Genomic DNA, 19,834 nt, shown 5'->3' with positions numbered 1-19,834 from the left:
GGGCATTAGCCCAGTCAGAGCTGCCACTGCAGCCATCACTGGGGGATACTCCTGGGTCATTGACGTTATTGTAATAGCAGACACATCAGGGTGGTGCAACCACAGATTATGCTAGTTCTTTGGATTCTTTTTTTTTATATATATTGGATTTAATAAGGAGCATGTTTTTGGAAACATTGCTTGTGCATTAACTATTAATTGCCAGAATTGATTAATGTATGGGTATTACCTTAAGTTGTACCACTAGACACAAAAAAAAAAACATCAATGCAACCAGGCTCTTTAGCTGATTAGCTGACACATCTTCCAGGTAATCCTACTGCACTGTGCACATCATTTAGTTTATACCATAGTGGCTCTTCTATTAGATGATTTATCACTATCACTACCCACATATGAACTGTACTGAACCACCTTCCTGCTAAAGCAGCCGTAGAAGTGCATGTTCCATACACACACACTGTGCCATTTCTAAATCTAATTATCTCCAAACAGGAGATAGTAGCACCTATCTAATGAGGCAACACACCACCCACCCATGTGAAAACACACACACGCGCCCACACGCACTAGTAATAACATGCCGCACCAACATTCTGACTGTTGTTTGCACACTTGCTGTAACAACTTTTTTTATTCAGTCGGCGGCATGGAAATCTTCTCAATTAATATTTGTAAAACTTAACTTATTAAACATTATTTTAAAACAAATTCCCCTTTCTCACCACAGGAAAAGGAAAACGGGATATTTTCATTTTTAAACAAAACAAAAGCCACTTGCCCACTTCTGACATCATCAACCAGACGCATCTTGGGACCATTATTTCACCACGGAAACACTACGCTCTTTCTTCCTCCTCCCCAGGAAATCCAAAACGTGTTTTTTTGTAAAATAAAGCTGTATTTTTTCATATAGAAAATAAACAGTATTAATTATATGCTGCTGCTATTATACTTTTGACTTGTATGATGTGTAAAAACTCTTGATGTGATGTGTTCAGTGTATAATTATGTGTATAAACTATTCACACATTTTTTTAATTAAAGCATAAACCCAGTATTACAATTACACATATTCAATTATTACTCCCCCCAGTATGTCTTTTGTATTTATTTATGAAATCTACCTGATCCACCGTTCCATATTTTTCCTGAAATAGATGTTACTGTACACTCAACACAACAGTATAGATATTCTGGTGTAGTCTCTAAAAATATGTTTATATGAAAAGGGTGTGAAATGATCAAAAATATCTTTGCAACACTAAGGTTCAGCTGGTTTAAAGAAGAAATCTTTAAGAAGCCTGAAGCATTCTTTAGCACCGTTTCTCAAGGTAACAGTCTTGCATCTAATAACAGACCCAAAAGAATCCATGTGTTTGGTTAACTTCTGAAAGTTAGTCTCAATATCAAATTATCAGTGCTACAGTAGCTATCAGTATCATGTAATGCATTTAACTTTCATAACATACTGTATGCACCCTATGATCTCCATCAGGGCTATGGGTCTCATTTCAGTCCCTCTGAATTCCATTTAACAGTTTGAAACCTCAAGTTTCTTGAGGAGAAAATCACCCTAATTTCAAACAGATGCCACCACTTCCATAACATTTGTCTGCAGTCGTTTTATTGCATTTGGCCTGTCACTTTTGTCACAACACAAATGTTTAACTTGTCTGTATGCAACAGAAATGATCACTTCCTGAAAGTTGTTTTGTGTGTGAAACCATTAAGGACATGATAGCCTACACACTGATGTCCTTAGTCATAACCACTTCCCTTTTCACTTTCTGTAATCCCGAGCTTTTGTGGGGGGCAGCCTTAAAAATGTTGATAAAATGATGACAGATTGTTGTTTTGTTTCATTCTTTGTTATTTATTATTAAATTACTTCCTTTACACAGCGGCATTTGAAACAAAAGAACACAGGACTTCTGTTCTTTTTGCACTTTGGTAAAATCACAACTGACCGCATTACAAGATGATGAGGAAACATGGAAAATAAAGGGATTGTTGCAGCTGTATATGTAAACAAAATGTTTATTTTACATATGTGGAACATGCACAAAGTGGTATCATTTCAGGCAAAATGGCACCTCCTGTAAGACATGGTGGGTAGAGGCAAAGGGTTTCACGCCATCAGACTTTTGACCGTCTCTTCCAGCTTGTCCTTGTTGGCACCAGAGAAGTCTGAAATCTGAAACGGTATAAGAAGAGAGAGAAATGTCGTCAAAAAATGGAAAGAAAATACTGTGCTGTGGTGGCCATTTCACATAGTTTCTTATGGAAATTTACAACTTTACGAATTACACTCACAATCACAATACAAAATGTTTATCTTTTCATGGTACCCAGTCAAGGTGGGAGGTGTTTGTGGTCAAGGTGACCACCTTAACTATAAAGTGCTGCTGGAAATCCTGGTTTGTGACACTTGGTCTTGCATACATTTTAAGAGTTAAGATGCAGAACCCTCTAAAAGCCATTACAAAAATATTATCTTCCCCCAGTAATATCGGTCAAAAGCCACTTATTATCAAGTTCAACAAGTCAAGCCAAAACAAAATGAGATGGACTGAATGTCAATAGTGATAGATGTATAAATACAGCTTGTATACAGTTAACTCATCACAAACGCAAATAGAGGGCATTTGTATCTGAACCTTTCATTTCTTTCATTATTTGAAAGCTTGACTGAGTAAAATTTCCACTTCCTTCACAAAACCTCACACAGGATGTACAGTAAGTGACAATACAACATCCACAGGTGTCATGAGGCTTTAAAGCAACATCAGCTCAAAATGATTTGCATTTTGATCCCTCACATTTGCATAAACAGTGACGTGAATGGTCATTGTTTGGCATTTCCCATTGTACACTGTACAACGGTCAGAGATTAAGATCAGATTGCATGACTAGGGGGTGCGCTGTGGCGCAGCGCGCTAAGCCCCCCACATTTGGGCTTGCATGCCCACGGGCTCATTTCCCGATCCCACCCCGTCTCTCTGTCCCACTCGCTTCCTGTCACCATCTCAGACCGTCCCATCAAAAAATAAAGGCGTAAAAGCCCCTAAAAATATATTATTCATAAAGGAAAAAAAAAGATTGCATGACACTGGGTGCGTTCTAATATGAGACTTTGCGTCCTCCACTTGGGCTTGTGGGCTTGTGGCCTCGCCCCGCCTCCTGGCCCCTCCTCCTGAAAGCAATAACGTTTCCCAGCTGTCAGCCTAGCCACAACAAGTTTTAGGGAACTGTTTTTCATTCACCATCCCAATTGCAAATGAGGAAATGACTTTACAATTGAGCTTTTGCGAGATATTGAAATATAATGTTGTCATCAGTGATGTCATCATGACGAATTACTTCCTGGTACGAGGCCACAAGCACAAGTGCAGTACGCAAGGTCACATATTGGAAAGCACCCTATAGCTGTGGCTCAAATGGCTAAGGCACGGTATGCTTCCAGTTCTGACCAAAGGTCATTTCCTAACCCTACTACAACCATTTCCTGTTCAACTCTTCAGCTTCACCGTCATAATGAAGGCAAAACGCCCCAAAAAATATTCGATTACACCATGTTTGAAAGGGATGTGGCATCAAGTTCCTCTTTGTCTAACGATTTTCATGACACCAGGGCATTACCTACTCAACACTAGAAACTCAAGAACGTAGATTGCAAAAGAACGATTGCTCTCTGGAAAATGCATTGGCCGCGGTGTAGTACGGGGCATAGCCTGAGGATACAGTGTGCATAGGCAGTGAGTGCAGCGCCATGATGGATAAAAAAAGTGACACCGGAAACTTTGCAAAACCACTCTGGATGGCCGGAATTTGAATTGCATTGTGGGTGCGAGTAGCTGCTGCGAGTTTCTAACCCCAACCTTAACAACTAATGCAGGAGCAGTTTGTGGCAAACATCAACAGGCAGGCCAAATCAACAGAACACCAGCATGGAGTAAGCATCCGGGATGGGTTAGTCTAGTGTTTCTCAACGGGGGCGGTACAGCCCCCCAGGGGATGATGGGGAGCTCTAGGGGGGCGTTGAGAAGGATACAGCTGAGAGGGAGCGGTGCTTAGTTGCCATTTGGAGGCATTAGTCCATTTATTTTATCTTAATACTAAGGGGCGTTATCAGACTTATGATGAGGCCAAGGGGGCGTTTGTTCAAAAAAGGTTGAGAACCACTGGGTTAGTCACTCGGAGTAATGTAGGCTACATGGTAAATGCACCACATTCATAAAGTGCTTTTCGACTGAGCAGAGTAGCCCAAAGCACAATGTAAGACTGCCTCACAATCGCATTGGCCCTCTGTAGTACCAGTGTGGAGCCAAATAACAAAGCCCAGGACACTAAAAGTGTAGTCACACCTGCGTGACAGTAATTTTAGTCTCAAGATATAATTTAGAATATTGCATTGTAAAATAGGGCAGCCGTGGCCTAGTGGTTAGAGAGTTGGTCTTTCAATCTAGGGGTTTCCGGTTCGAATCCCCCTGACCTCTCCCTACACCTCCATCCATGATCAAGGCACCTAAGCCTTGCTCCAGGGACTGTAACCAATACCCTGAAAAATAATAGTTGTAAGTCGCTTTGAACAAATGAAAGTGTCAGCTAAGTGAAATGTAATGTAAAATACATTCTTTTTACAGAATGTTCAAAAGCTCACTCCCTTAACCCATTGATGCTTTACGGTAGGGACACGTAGGAGGCGAAGCAAGCGAAGCGAAGAGAGGCGAAATCCAACCGTCATCAGGTCGTCGCGGTGAATCAAATGGAATGGAACAGTTATGTAGTTGATTTGATTGGGCCGCGGCAGGCGAATTTGCTCCTCATTTGCATAACGTTAAACTTTCTTTAATAATTTCGCTTCGCTCCTGTTCGCTTGCTTTCGCTTGCCATCGCTTGCCTTTGCCTCTCTCATAGGAATTAATGGCAAAGTTCGCAAATTCGTGTGTATGTGTCCCTAAGGCACCTTCTTTTTAAAGAATGTTCAAAAGCTCCCTCCCTTAACCCATTGATGCCACCTGCAAAAAAACACCTAAATGCCTAAGCCCTATTTGAGAAAAGGTGCCCTCAGCCTGTAAAAAACTACATATCTCAGCCTCCAAAGCACATAACATGGAATGAGTTGTATTTAAAAGCCCCTAATCTTGCATTATAATAATGTGTTCACCCAGCTTGAACATAAGCACATTTAATGAAATTTGTTTTTTTAAAATCTCATGAGCCTGGATGTTGCGTCCATGCAGCTTCCGGAACCTGGGTCAATGTTGCATATACGCAGCATCCAGCATCAATGGGTTAAAAGGTCAACAGCACAAGGTCATCAAAGACCAAACTGGGCTCACCAATACAGCCAAGGGCATCTCCTTAAGTTTTGCCATATCTCAACAACAATATAACGATCATAGATGGGTTAAGACACACTAGTATGGACATCTGTAGTATACAAAGAATTGTTAGTCCAGTTGGAACCACAAACATTCAGATATTCAATAAACTCACCTTCTCCCCATTCCTGTAGAACTGGAAAGTTGGCATGCATTTGATGTCACAGTGCGCTGATACATCCTGAGGGAAGAGATGAAGATGGTGTACAAATTAGTGCTCAATACTGCCCTACAAAAGGTAAAGTGCAGTAACTATGCAAACACTGAAACAAAAATATAACTGGCACATCTCTAAAATGAGACACATATGGACCATACGGATTTGTGATTAGACCAAGTTGGTGTAATGAAGACCATTCTCAGTCTAAACTCATGTTTGACCAAATATGCAATTACTGCACTTTGCCTTTGCAGGGCATAATACAGAATAGTACAAGGAATTACCATTACATCTTAGATTTTATATATATGCATACAATATATTTACTACATCCTTTCCTTATATCCTTTCAAGAAAGTGAAGAAGCACTTCAATTTTCATAACACTTTCAGTAAGAACAGTCACCTGTCAAATAAGATTTGGCTACAGTTGTCAAACTAAAAGCTTCCGCTTAGATTACAACCAAAAATGTCGAAATGGGGAAACAATCAACAGTCAAAATAAGCACATGTAGAGTTGTGTTTAAAGAGAGACAATTTGTCTACTCACACAAGTCGACACATACAGTACATACACGCCACATCTGAACATGACTGCAAAACCTGTTCTACAGCAGCAATAGCATGTAGCATGCTAATAACAGGTTATAACAGGTAATTTGTTTGGTTGGCCCTCTCTGTCCACAGTGTTTTGACTAGGACACACTAGACACACCTCGTAACCATAGAAACTCTGGACATTGAATTAGGCTGAGACTCAGTATCCAAAACATTAAGCACACAGTCCAACTGGTTGTTGAGAGCTGCCTTTCATCAGACTTCATATCACAGCAGCACAGTGGAGACTGTTCGCCGCTTGAAAGCTGATACAGCAGAGCAAGTTCGTTGGAAAGGGCACATTAGCATATCTCCAAATTCTCTTCACCAAATCGAACTAAATTGTGACAAAGTTGTCCATTACAGGGGGTTCTGTGACTCAACGTTCTAACAAAACTGTCAGTAAACGGGTTCACTGGGCCTACTGGTGGGGACACAGGTCTGACTCCAGCCTAGGTAATTTCCCAAACCTACCCTATCTTTCTGACCCTCATATCCTGTCGAAGGCATAAAAATATCCTGTTGATTATTCACTCTCTTGTCCATTAAAGGCATAAAAATAAACATAAGCCCATATTTCTTTTTTTAAGTTGTCTAGCGTAGTCAGCATCTCATCAAATAATTTATCTTTTCACTATGCACTAGTGATGCTAAAGTTCACAATAGGCTGCTTTGAATCAAGACACATTATTTGAAACAAAGGAGAGTGACGAGATGGACCAATTGATATTTTCAGTTTTGCGGTGCCACCAACTCAAGCATAAACAGCATTCACAATTCAATATCTACAGCGGCCTTGGACCACAGTGAGATCTTTCTCTAAGTAGAGAATAAAGACTTCTAGGGCCTACTTGTACCTACTTGTAAAGCACTTTGTGATTGTTTTGTCTGTGAAAGGCGCTATACAAATAAACTTTACTTACTTACTTACTTGGGAGTTGGGACATTTAAAGAATCTTTAAAAGGACTCACCTGTGCCTCATCCACATCAACCTTCAGGAAAACGACATCCTTGAGTTTCTCTGACATTTCCTGTAAGGGGAGGATTACATCTTGAGTAGAAGCACTTGAAATGGAAACCAACAAGCCATAATGGAAAAACACAACGTTCAGAATTCACACTGTTGCCATGCATGAGCAAAATAAAATGACATTTTATTTATCTAGATGAAACACATCTGTGGGGTGGCGTCTGAAGACAACTAGTTAGGCATAGCCTCCACCTGCTTTGACTAAAAGAATGTATATTGATGACAACTGGGGCAGAAACAATCTTCTTTGGCCTTCATACTGTAGGCCTATTGCAAATGTCCCGCTGCCTACAGTAGCTTACATGATGGGTTGCTATGTCGACACAGCTGAAAACAACACAGCTCGTGCTTGTTGCATGCCACGCCCTCCCTACCTCCACCCACTTGTTCTCCATGGAATAAGCCCGTGACAGCCCCAGATGCTAAGTAAGATCATGGACAGACAAACCCGCACTAGGCCTACATCCCCTGGTAACCAACGACGTGACAGGACTGAGAATGAAGTCAACACGCTAGAGAAAACTATGCACATTACTTACTTTGAAATGGGGAGCAATTGCTCGGCAAGGGCCACACCAAGTGGCTGTGAAGTCCACCACCACCAACTTTGAGCCAGCGTCTTGCAAGACACGCTTGAAGTGATCCTACAGTAAGACAGATGGCAGGAGTGTAAAAAAAACAGGAAGGTACCATTGTGCGTACACGTTTTATTTGTCATACATCATTAGTCCATAGGCCTAAAATAAATTTTCACAGATCATGAAAAGGACAGGTTGTTACACTACCCCACATGATTTTATTGACCATTTGTTGTGGGAACTATGGTCATTGGAGTGTAATTAATATATGCCTATTAAAAAAAGAGATATATCTTAAATATAAGCTCAATCAACACAGGCACATCCCCATACATAGTCAACAAAATAAGAGACATTGTTGTTGGAGGCCAATTTTAACTTCTGGTCGTCTTAGCTAGATTACTGAGATGAACTGGCAGCAACAGTAAGGCCTACGTCAGGATCAATTACAATAGAATGGTAGGCCTACTTCTAGCTTGTGGCAAGTTTGTAGCCAGTCTGGCGCAACAGGGCAAATGGAAACAGTTTTGCCGCATTGTTCCCTATTGGCCTTCACCCAACGTTTTCTCGCTAACACTAAAATATTGTGTTGCCGCTATCATCCAAGCACACATTGTAAGAGCAACAGACTTTGATCCTCTCGTACGAGTATGCGTGGGCACGCACCATCGCTTTCATAAGTAGGCTAAAAGTAGCCTGGTTCTTGAAAATACAATCTGAATGAAATAAATGTAGGCTAGAGCTGCTCAACACTGACGCTTGAGAATATTCCGTTACGGCTCACAAATAGAACGTTGTTCTCATTTAGACGCTAAAAAGAAATAGCGCATCTTACCAAGTCTTCGATCTCGACAATCGGCATTTTGGCGGTTTTGGGTAGGTTAGAACTATGCTATCCTTCAGCCTTGCTGTGCTCACCGCAGCTCCTCGTACTGTGCTCCAGCCGCTCACTACAGCTTGCTTTAGTGAATGGTTTTATAAACACACGTGGCCCTGCCCACCGCCTAACAGCCCGCACTCAGAATCGGTCAGCATTAGATGGAATTACATCAGCCGTATCACGCCTGAACTTTAAACACAATAATGATTAAATCACAATTACATTTTGCACTTTTAACATTATCGTGACCGAAATGTGCATGCAAAAACTCGGTCTAGCAAGTCAGAAAACCGAACATCCAAAAAATAACATTCCTCCCCCGTTGGCGGCACAGTTTGCTAGCGTGTGGCCAAGAATATGCAAGATATGTTTTCCAGAATTTTGGGGTAGACTGCTACATTAGTGATACCAATTTCTCTGGTGATACATGGTTAGGCGCCCATTTACTGATTTGTATAGTCACAATGACTTGCCAAAATGTGCCTGTTCCCACAACACAGCCACTCATTTCCGCGTCTGGGTAGGTTTACTTACGATAGATGGCGCAAAAGATCCCTGCAGTCTTCACAGTTTTATTCGGAGAAAAGCCAACTATTCATAAGAAACAAATCAAGTAGAGTTCAAACGTTTCGCACAACGTAGCCTAATTACTTTGCATATAAAATAATGTGTGATGTGTGCACTTATGGTCTGTGTGTGTGTGTGTGCGCGCGCGCTCGTAATCTCTCTTTTCATTACACATCATGTAGTTTTTACTCTTTAGTCTTACCCCTAGGTTCAGCCTCAACGATATTCCAATATTCCATAACCACAACCCCAACGTACATTGAATTTAGTGCCTGTGGCACCAAACACCAGATATTTATCCGTTCTATAGATTGCATAGCTACACTGTAGGCCTAACCATGTAGGCCTGGGACAAATTCATCTGAAAGGTGCCCAAACCCAACACTAAGTGAATAGGACCTAATTCTGTGCTCTCCCTTGGCCAAGTGAACAAGTGTTCCGTTTGCCCAGAGAGTAGAGTCCCCTTAACATGAAGATACAGTTAGGCCTCCTTTCTCATGGAGAAGTAATGATATTCTAATCAACATCTAAAAATACTGGCCTCCTTTGAGCAGGAAAAATAGGCTCGACTAGAGAGGACATGCGTGGTCCATGGGCCTCTCTCACTATTGTTGGAGCCGTAGTACAATAATAACAGCATGGCCAAGCTCCTTCTATTGTGTGTCTCGAAGGAGGCGCACTCTCATTGGATTCTTTCTTCTACACAAGTGTGTGGTTGACCCCCTTCCTCAGAGGTGCAATTGGCCTGAAAAGTGTGGCAATTATTCCTGAAATTGTGTTGATGCTTAATACCGTAATACTGAGTTCATTGATGACTGCAGCCAAACGATTCATAGGTTTAGAACTTCATTATCTTGGTCTTAAATTGGCTTTTTGTTGGGAAAATAGAAAACAGTACAAAAAAGAATAGAATTATTGGCATTGTTAATGTACCAGTACAGTACAACATTTAATAAAAAACAGAATATCAGAACCAGAAGTAGAATATCATTACCATAAGTGGTCTTACTGTTTACTCTGATTCAGTCATTTAAGGATCTGCTAGTGTTGTGATATTGTGACAACATTTGTGAACGAACCAATTATTTTGAATGGTTCTTAGACCACACACTCACACAATCAGACACCATAGCTTACTCCAGTACTGTAATATGACGATCAACTGTATTTCACATTACACTATCCACTAGTGTGCCAGTTGCATGTGTTTTTTCCCTTTCCGCATGGAAATTTACAAGCAAGCCTTGACAGGAGTCGTTCTTACATTTCTCAATAAAATCACACACACACTACTTAAATTAGCTGAATTCAAACTCTACTCAGTAAAAAAAAACCTCTGCCTTTTAATGTTTCATAATAGCAGTAGTATAGGGCAACCAGTTCCTGAAATGGCAAACGGCACATGGCCAGTTTTCCGTCTCCTTAGCACATTGATGTAGATGTCTAGTGAGGCAAGGGGGCAAGTGTTATCACATTCACTGATAGGGCTGGCAGCTGCAAATGGAGTCAATAAAAAATAAAAATGCTAAGCGGATGTGGTGTGGTTGGTGTCCCTATTGGTTATTCTACCTTGAAGACTTCAGAAGGCTAGATATCAGGGAAAGAGGGTTTAGAGACTGTTTGCAGTGTATCTCAGTGCTTTTTGACTGTATGGGAGTCTGAAGCAAAACTGAAAGAAATTGCTGGAAGAAAATTGGTAGGATGGGATTTGGCCAGTGTTTGTGCACACATACAGTATGTCTGTCCATATGCATTCCTCCAGACTTTTTAAGGCTCTTTTTCACTGCTGGTTTTCTAGTAGGCCTACAGCTCGACACAGCGCGACTCGGTTGCCGCTTTTTGCTTTTCGATTGGGCACGACACAGCTCAATCGTAAAGCAAAAAGTGGCGGCTGAGTCACGCTGTGTCGAGCTGTAGGCCTACCAGAAAAAAGGCAGTGGAAAAGAGCTGTAAGTGTAGATTTATATGACGTCGGACGGACTGTATCACACATGCAATGTGCATGCTTTGCACCCAAATTTAGGTCCCTAAATTAATAGTTCTAATTTCACATTAAGAAATTGCAGCTGGTCTGCTGTGTAAATCTGCAATCTGCAACAATGACAAAGTATCATCACAATAACACTAATGATGGTAAATTAAATGACTGATTGAATGTCTACTTTTCACCGTGTTTTTTGTTCATGGGTACAGCAGAGTGCCTACCTGTGATTTTTTTTACACGCTCAGTGATTCATCAATAATTTCCCAAACATGCTGTTTTAATTTGCCTCCTTAACCCCTTAGCACAGAGCCTGTGTTATTACGATACTGACACCAAAATTGTAATGACCATGTCTTAATTTGTTACTTAAGGCTCTTGGTAATGTCATCGCACTGTTGTTATGATGTAGTCGAGTATTTTCAGCAAATGGTAAATAATAGGCCCGCAGGCGACCCCATCTGCATTAAGAGGCTACCGTGTAAAATTCACCCATTGGCAGTGATGGGGTACCTGTGGTGCATATGCGATAAGCCTTCTGGTTTCCTGGAAGGACTTTTGCTTCCCATGTTGCCCGTGTGTGTGCGGTGCCCATGCACTTGACTCTTGGGATTACGCTAATTGTCGGATCTATCTGCCTAATTATTCCTCATAATTAGCAGTGCATCTGGTTCAGCGGGCAGGTTGCAGGGTTGGGCATAAAATATGGCAGCTAGTTTTGGCTTCCAGGAGACAGGATGTCTGGCCTGGTCTTACCATAATCATCGTAATTTCCTTCGTGTTATTATTACTGGTGGTGGGAGAGGTGAACTCTGTTAAAGTATGAAATATGCTTCTAAATTTCATACATCCGCTAAAGTTTGATGGTGACATGTAATCAGCTGCTATGTAATGCATCATTGAGGTAGCCTGATTATCAATGACTTTCAAATCTCTTCGAGACTTGGTCTGACCAAGAGCATGACAATTAACATTTCCCAAACGACATAGTGACCCGCCTCCCTTGCTTTTGCTAATGGTTGTTTGCTTCCCGACTAAGTGGAAGGAGTTCCCGATTTTTCGAGAGCTCAGAGAGTACTTACATTGCTCTTGACCTGGCCAGTAGCAACGCTGAAGATGTTACATCACTCGGAGGGCACGGCCTGGCTATCATTGAGGTAAGTTGAAGTGTAACCCATCAAGATCTGCAATATCATACTTTACTGTACTAATTGTTACAGTATGTCATTGTTATGGTGCTGACCACCCTGGACCACAGAGGGCGCACAAGCACACTGCAGGGGGTGCGTGGATTTTTTTTATGATAACAGATCTATGGAGCATAGTCTCATTGGGATAGACTAGACAAGCACTGTATGGGGTATGAGTGGAGATGTGGATTGCTTGTGTATATTGCTCCACGCTGTCTTCTCTGATAGAGCTGTGTGTGTGTGTGTGTGTGTGTGTGTGTGTGTGTGTGTGTGTGTGTGTGTGTGTGTGTGTGTGTGTGTGTGTGTGTGTGTGTGTGTGTGTGTGTGTGTGTGTGTGTGTGTGTTAAAGAGCGAGTTGCCAGAGGCCTGTGGATGCAGAGCCACATCAGCCCAGCAGGTGGCAGTATGTACAACCACGAGCAGCTTGGGTCTCTATAGAGACTGTAGGGCAATAGGCTGTAGGGCAGGGGTATCAAAACTTACTTCGGTTCAGGGGGCACATAGAGTCAATTTGATCTCGTGGGCTGGACCAGTAATATAGTTCAGTGGTTCTTAACTGGAATACCGGTAGTCTTGGAACTGCTAGAAAATAGGCTAGATTCTGAGGTGCTGAAATTGGATGCATTGACTTACAAGTAGTTCAGGAATTCATTTGTGTTTGCAAAGAAATCCTACAATATTTTAGAATGATTAAAACATTACAATAACCTTGTGTCTTGATTTTCTGTGTACTAGACTTAGTGCTCAAGCCATTGAGTAATGGCCCCATGTGACAGTCAAGAGATGAAGAGTAATCACCCATTCTTTTTAGGAGAGTCTACAGGAGATGTCATCAAAACCTTGTTATAAGACAAGCTGAAAGTCAGTCTTTTGATGTTTGATTAACTGATTGTTTATTTTCCTTAGAAAAATCTGACAGGAGTCTAAAGTTCAAAGAGTACAGGAAGAACAGTGCAAGTGCAAACTAACTCCTTGAAGTATCATTCTTCCTAGGGCACAGGATGCGGTGATGTCACCCAGAGGCGAAACTATTTGAATTAATCCTTTTAGGAGGCCTGGAGTAGGTGACAATGAGAAATGACTAACATTGGATTCCAATATTTTCAGTACAAAGGACCCACAAATACGTCAAAGGAATGTGCTGGCTGTAGGCCTATTGGTTTAATCAAGGTTACGACTCAGGATGTCCACAGATGAGGTCATGAGGACCTTGAGTGATGAAATCAGCCCCTGGACCACATCTTAAGATGATGATTACACTCGACACAGTTTAGGCACATCTTTTATTACTAAACAAATAATGTAATTGCTTACACATAACCACACCCATACACAAGTATCCCATACATCTCTACATCTCTAAATACAGACACACAGGGATAGCTAGACAGTTCCTGTACTTTGATTTTACCTGAACTGGATAATTCTGTTGTTTGGTCAGGGAGATTTTAGTATAGGAATTCCGGAGCGCTCCGTAAGATGCTATCGTTGTTTCTTGTCATTTTTCTGTACAAGTAGATTCTGCGGTTCTGGAAAGCTGTAGTATATACTGTGTATGGGCCATTGCTGATATTCTGGATAGTATCAGTGGTGGTCATTTTGTTATTTGGTAATTTTATAAAATAAATAGATTAATTTGACTTTTGGAGTATTTTGATTTTTTTTTAACTCGGATTTGAATCACGCAAGAAGTTAGACCAAGGCAGTGAACTTCAACAGAACCCACAATTTTCCATCATTATGACGTTGTGACCCAGTATTTTGTTGTCGGAAACTTCAAATACTTATATCAAAAATATATCCATGCATTTGATAATACACATCAGCATTTGAATTATACAATAGGTCTATCAAGTAGTGTAGATGAGTACACTGTAAAGACTACAACTTGACATTGTTCAACTTACTGGAATTTTGAGCCCCCCAACCGTGAAATTGGCAATGCCAACTTTTACTTTCTCAAGCTGAGTCATGTCAACTCAATTTTGTATGTTTTTGATGAAAAGCTGATCTTAAATGAGATGTTGAGTTGATATGGTATAGAAATTGTAGTTGATGCCTAGAATGGATAACGTCAAGTAATGAAATCGTATACAAAGTGTAGTGGATGCCTAGAATGGATAAGGTCAATAATCTACAGTAAGCAATAAAAGTTGGCTTCAACTCAAATTTTCAAGGCAACTTTCTGCACAGAGTTTTTACATTATAAATTTCAACTTTCAATTTGAAGTTTTGGAGTACTGATATTACAAAGTTGAATGAACTAACTTTACAAGGTTTTGCCAACTAAGTGTAAACTAAGCTGTGGCAATCTGCTGCAACAGGGCTACCTGGGGAGTTTCGCAGGGGCGCTTTATTTTAGAATGTAAACATCCAGCATTTTCCCCTGATGTGACAGGCTGCAATGTCATTATGAAGCTGTGGTAAAATGTGGTAAAACAGGTAATGAGCATACTGTATGATTTGATCTGCTATATCAGTGGTTCCCAAACTTTTCCCCCCGCGCACCCCCTTTCACATTTCAATGTGGTTCACGCACCCCCTAAGCAAATGTTGCACCACCGCACATTTTGGGTAATCCTGATTTCCAATCGATCTGATGTTTTTTTCCTGCCATAATTACAATGGAACTTATTGCATGACAAGTCTATGAGTTAAAAATTACACTTCAGATGGATCCTTCCAGGATACAATCATAAAACAATTAAAACTACCTGACGTTCATTAATGCTGGATAAAAAACACACATATCCACCCTTGCTCTATTCAGCTCGGGCACCCCCTGGTGACAGGCCATGCACCCCCAGGGGTGCACGCACCACAGTTTGGGAAACCCTGTGCTATATTATCTGCATCCATGAAACAATTCAGGACATCTTTATGAAAAAGTTCACAACTTCTCCAAGACCAAGACCTGCTTCCATTCAATCAGTCAATCCCATTTCAACCAATCACTGCCTGCTCACCTGAGTACTAAGGGCTGTCATGCCATGATTGAATTACTGCCTGCACCTGCCACATGTTTCATAACTCATGTCACATGGTTCATTTGCACCAGTATTTAAACCAGGACTCTCGTGCTGTTCTTGTATATCTTTGCTTACAAAAGCTCTCTTGCTTTTGACAGCGTTGACTGGCCGACTGGTCTGTTGGCTGTTAGGCCTGCTGCTGTTGCTACTGGCTGTTAGCAATGCTTGTATGGATTGGCTGCCCCCATAGTGGTAGACAATTGCATTTCTGTCCCATTCACTTGGGGACCCATGATAATGAAATATGAAATGGATAACTTCAAGCACTTAGTTGATACAACCTTGTAAGATTAGTTTAATAGATTCACTAACTTGAATCGGTTAGTTGATGTAACCTTGTAAGGTTTGTTGAATAATCAAACTGTTAGTTGGCAAAACCTTGTAAAGTTAATCAACTCAACTTAGTAATAGCAGTGCTCCAAAACCTAAATTTATAAGTTGAGACTTATAACTTGAAAACTCAGTGCAGACAGTTGCCTTGAAAATGTGAGTTGTAAGCAGCTTTTATTTTTTACAGTGTACTATTAACCATGTTTCACTCTCTCAATCACTCAACTCCATCAAAGAAACACACACACACACACACACACACACACTCACACACACACTTTCTCTCTCTCAGCTGTCCATTGTGTCCATTCATGAAAAATCTGCGCAGCCTCATTCTCTCTCGTGCCAAATGAAAGTGAGAAGATTTCACAAGGCATTCCAGTTTTAAGCCCAATGAACGTTCTACACATTTTGTCACAGTGGTTGTGTAGTGATTTAAATCAAACCAGTTACCAGCTCTCTCCTGCTCTTTTCCTGTCCTCTCTCACTGTCCTGTCCTGTTATAATAAATATAGGCCCAAAAAGCGCCATAAATATATGACCAAAAATGTTTCCTAAATCTTTGTTACTTGCTGGTCATTTCTTAAAATTAAAACAGCTAACGGTTTATGGAGGGCAAAGGTACAGACACAGCTGACGGTTAAATGGAACCATCCCTTACAGTACCTTTTCCATTTTTTTAGAAACTACAGTAGACAAGTGTTAAATTCAACTATGTGTAATTGTTAAATGAACACTGCAAAATGCACTGTGTGTGTGATTTGACTGCAGGTTGCTGATCCGATGTTTCTAGCTGCCAAAAGGACATATGCATAATTGAGGATTGCATGAAGCCTGTAAATCATTCAGTGTTAATTCAATGCTCAGAAAGTCAAATTTACTGTAACACTCACACAGTGAGCCTAATCTGTTTTAACACTGTAAAGCAGGGGTGTCAATGGTTTAATGGTCCACATACAGCCGATAGGATCGTGACAATAAAGCACTACTACTACTATTACTATTATGACTTATGATAGGCCCAGCCACTATGGACCTTACACATCTAAGAATCCTGGTCCTATCCTACGTTGACCTTATGACTCTACATTCTCTGTCTAACTCTTCTTCCTCTGCCTTCCTGCTTTTTCTGCCTCTCCTCTATACCTCTCCTTTTAAATCTATCTCTAAAAAATTTTTTTTTTTTTTTTCATTTGTTAAGCACTTTGAGTTACATGCCTTGTATGACACAGTGCTATACAAATACAATTATTATTATTATTATTACTACTACTACTACTACTACTACTACTACTACTCAAGTGGGCCATCTGGACCTGTAATATACTATGATTGCAAAACAAGATTTACGTCTTTTTTTGACATTCTTAATTTTTTTTCTCTACAAGTCTGGGGTCAGATTGAATAATCTGATGGGTTGCATCCGTCCCCCGGGCCTTATGCTTGACATACCTGCTGGAAAGTGAGACCAAACATCTTCGAGTAATTAAGATAAGAGTGATTCTACGATTCGCCTGCGCTTTTGGCAAAAGCAAAATGTCAAGTATCTGTATTTTTTTCCAACTAAATGACCTAGATGTTTACATAGTGTATATGTGTAAGTTTCCAAACAAATTGCCAAGCTTAATCTTAAATCATGTGATAAATACTCTAATGAAAGCGAACATTTGCTTGATGGACAAATACTATGTCATTTCAAACATATATAAAAATACTACAGAGTTGAAACAACATACGTTTGAAAGTGCTTATGTCCATTAGCAATAATGTTGTCATTAATCTGTGCAACTGATATAGAAAATGTGATTGTTGAGCTTCATGAGTAGGATTTTATGATTCACTGTGATACAGACTGACACATTTTTCGTTATAAATCCCTGTAACATCTGATTTGAATTTAGTAACCCTCCTTACACAAGACTTCCTTCTCCAGAGATAATCCCTAGTGTCTGTTCATAGGATTTTTCCAACACATAAGGGATCAATAGCACAAAAACACTTTCAAAACAGTCAACCGTGTTACTCATCTGTGTTACGGTCAACAGTGCAGGGGAACAAGTCGGCACTTTTTTAGGAGAAAAAACAGAGCAGACAAACCCATCTCCCTAGAACACAAATTATTTTGTTTGTTTGTCTGTCAATATGGAGATAAATTGACAAAAACATACTCCTCCTCAACTGTCATAGCTAATTGTAACACCATTGACGGTAACACGGCTTGATATTTTAGCCATTTTTATGGTGTTGTGCTAACTGAGGACCTCAGAAGTTCCACCAAAACACCTTAATCAATTCATGTATTTGTATGCTTTATCTGTGTTTTTCTACATGTGATTTCTAATTCAGATTCTTATGAATATGTTGATAACACAGTTGACAGGCAATTTTCCTGCTATGAGAACATGGAAAAGAATGGATTAAATTATGGAAGGATGGAGCTCAAAACTTACCAAAAAGTCTTCCCATATCCTGCCAAAGAGGTTATGACATCACGTGATGTTATTCATATGGCCTAAGACCAAAACATTACTGATTTATGGAGGGGGTTTCAGACCGTGACACGGTTAACACAGTTTTCGTGGACACACACAAAATGACAAATTTGATGTATAATAGAAAGGACAGTGGTCTTTCTGACAGTTTTGTCATATTGTGATGATTACTGTGAATCAACATTTGCAATCGTCTTGGGCAAATCAAGTTTCTTTGCATGCTAATATGAAGACTGAATCTGACATTTGGAAAACGGGACGGCATGAAAACGCCCAAAACCAGTATTAAATATTCATTCTTGCTGAGGGAAATAATGCCATTTAAATATTCATTCTTGCTGAGGGAAATAATGCCATTTCTACACTTTCTGTATTATATGAAAGATTAATGTGTGCTAATGTCCAAAACATCATTGGATGCAGTTGATAGTTAGTGGAATTGGCAAATAAAATCCATGAACTTAAAAGCGCAGGCGAATCGTAGAATCACTCATAAATCAACCCTGCCTACCCAATGCAAAGGAGTGTGCTAAAGTTCCTCTCTTTCTGTGGTGTCTGGTGACGGCTTGCATAGGATGTCATAACCTAAAGTCTCCTAAAGGTCTCCTAACCTAAGATCTCCTAAAGGGGCGTTCACCTGACGTCACATGGATCCTGCAAAGAGGACAGGCTTGATTTATATTAGTCTACCAGAAGATGTTTGGTTTGAGTGCTGGGGGCTGATCCGATGCCAATATCTGCATGTCTCTGTCCATGGTTCTGAACTCTCAAAGTGTACACTCACTGGCTCCTCAGGATCCTGGACCTCTCCAGGGTCCTGTGAACGGGACTGCATATTCAAGTAACAACAAGATTGTTCCAACACTTAAAAAGTCATGGAAAAACTTGACACAATTGTTGAGACAATACCACTCTCAAGTCGACCTTGTCCTTCAAGAATATGGTATGTAGCCTCTTGAAAAACACAGTACCATTGTATGCCACAAGATGGTGGTATAACCTTGTGAAGACCCCACACATGTGTTTTACTGTGGGCCACCTCCTTAGAATTACAAACTGAGAAGTACCCAGACCAGCAAAGGCACAAAAAACCCTAAAAAAACCCAAACAACAAAAACATTACGCTCTAGCAGTAATCTCCCATCCAAAGATGGCATGCAGCAATCCTCATTGGGCAACCAACAAGGCATCTCCAATCAGTTTGTTTTCCCCTGTTGGAGACCTTCCTCACGCTCCACATATGGATTTCAGTGGGGGCGAAGCAAAGGCATTCATTGTAAAATGTCAAGACATCTTATCTCCTCAACCCACACTCTCTCTCTCTCTCTCTCTCTCTCTCTCTCTCTCTCTCTCTCTCTCTCTCTCTCTCTCTCTCTCTCTCTCTCTCTCTCTCTCTCTGACCGAGGTGAACTTGTACCGTACAGCACTGTAGGTATGTGCTACAGGTTGCTATAGAAACTGTTTACCCCACCCCCACCACCCCAACATCCCACTCAATGCATCCACTGGACATGACTCAAGGTATGTCTACGTATACCTCATGCGTCATACAAGCCGTGCCTATACAAGATGCTCTGAAAGGGTTAGACATATGTATATTCCCAGAGAGAGAG

At 40.6% G+C, this 19,834-nt stretch overlaps 2 protein-coding genes across 5 annotated transcripts in view; one reads left to right on the top strand and one right to left on the bottom strand.

Annotated features, from left to right (window-relative positions):
- svep1 (sushi, von Willebrand factor type A, EGF and pentraxin domain containing 1) overlaps nt 1-1,854 on the top strand; it is a 222,438-nt gene extending 220,584 nt beyond the window's left edge. For all 4 annotated transcript variants that reach the window (XM_063186230.1, XM_063186229.1, XM_063186228.1 and 1 more), the window contains one exon: nt 731-1,854. In XM_063186230.1, the coding sequence (XP_063042300.1) occupies nt 731-761 (31 nt within the window). In that variant the 3' untranslated portion in view covers nt 762-1,854. The remainder of the gene's footprint in view (nt 1-730) is intronic.
- A 170-nt stretch (nt 1,855-2,024) lies between these two features.
- On the bottom strand, nt 2,025-8,981 carry LOC134436900 (thioredoxin-like). Its single transcript, XM_063186232.1, has 5 exons — nt 8,588-8,981; nt 7,714-7,818; nt 7,116-7,175; nt 5,503-5,568; nt 2,025-2,197 (listed from the first exon to the last, which is right to left on the bottom strand). The coding sequence occupies exons 1-5, from the start codon at nt 8,612-8,614 to the stop codon at nt 2,132-2,134; spliced, it is 324 nt and encodes a 107-aa protein (XP_063042302.1). The 5' UTR covers nt 8,615-8,981; the 3' UTR covers nt 2,025-2,131.
- Between the last annotated feature and the right edge of the window lie 10,853 nt (nt 8,982-19,834).

Source organism: Engraulis encrasicolus, chromosome 21 (assembly GCF_034702125.1).
Source record: "Engraulis encrasicolus isolate BLACKSEA-1 chromosome 21, IST_EnEncr_1.0, whole genome shotgun sequence".
Lineage (NCBI taxonomy): Eukaryota > Metazoa > Chordata > Actinopteri > Clupeiformes > Engraulidae > Engraulis > Engraulis encrasicolus.
Note: the sequence above shows the minus strand (reverse complement) of the source record. Positions and strands in the feature narration are given on the sequence as shown.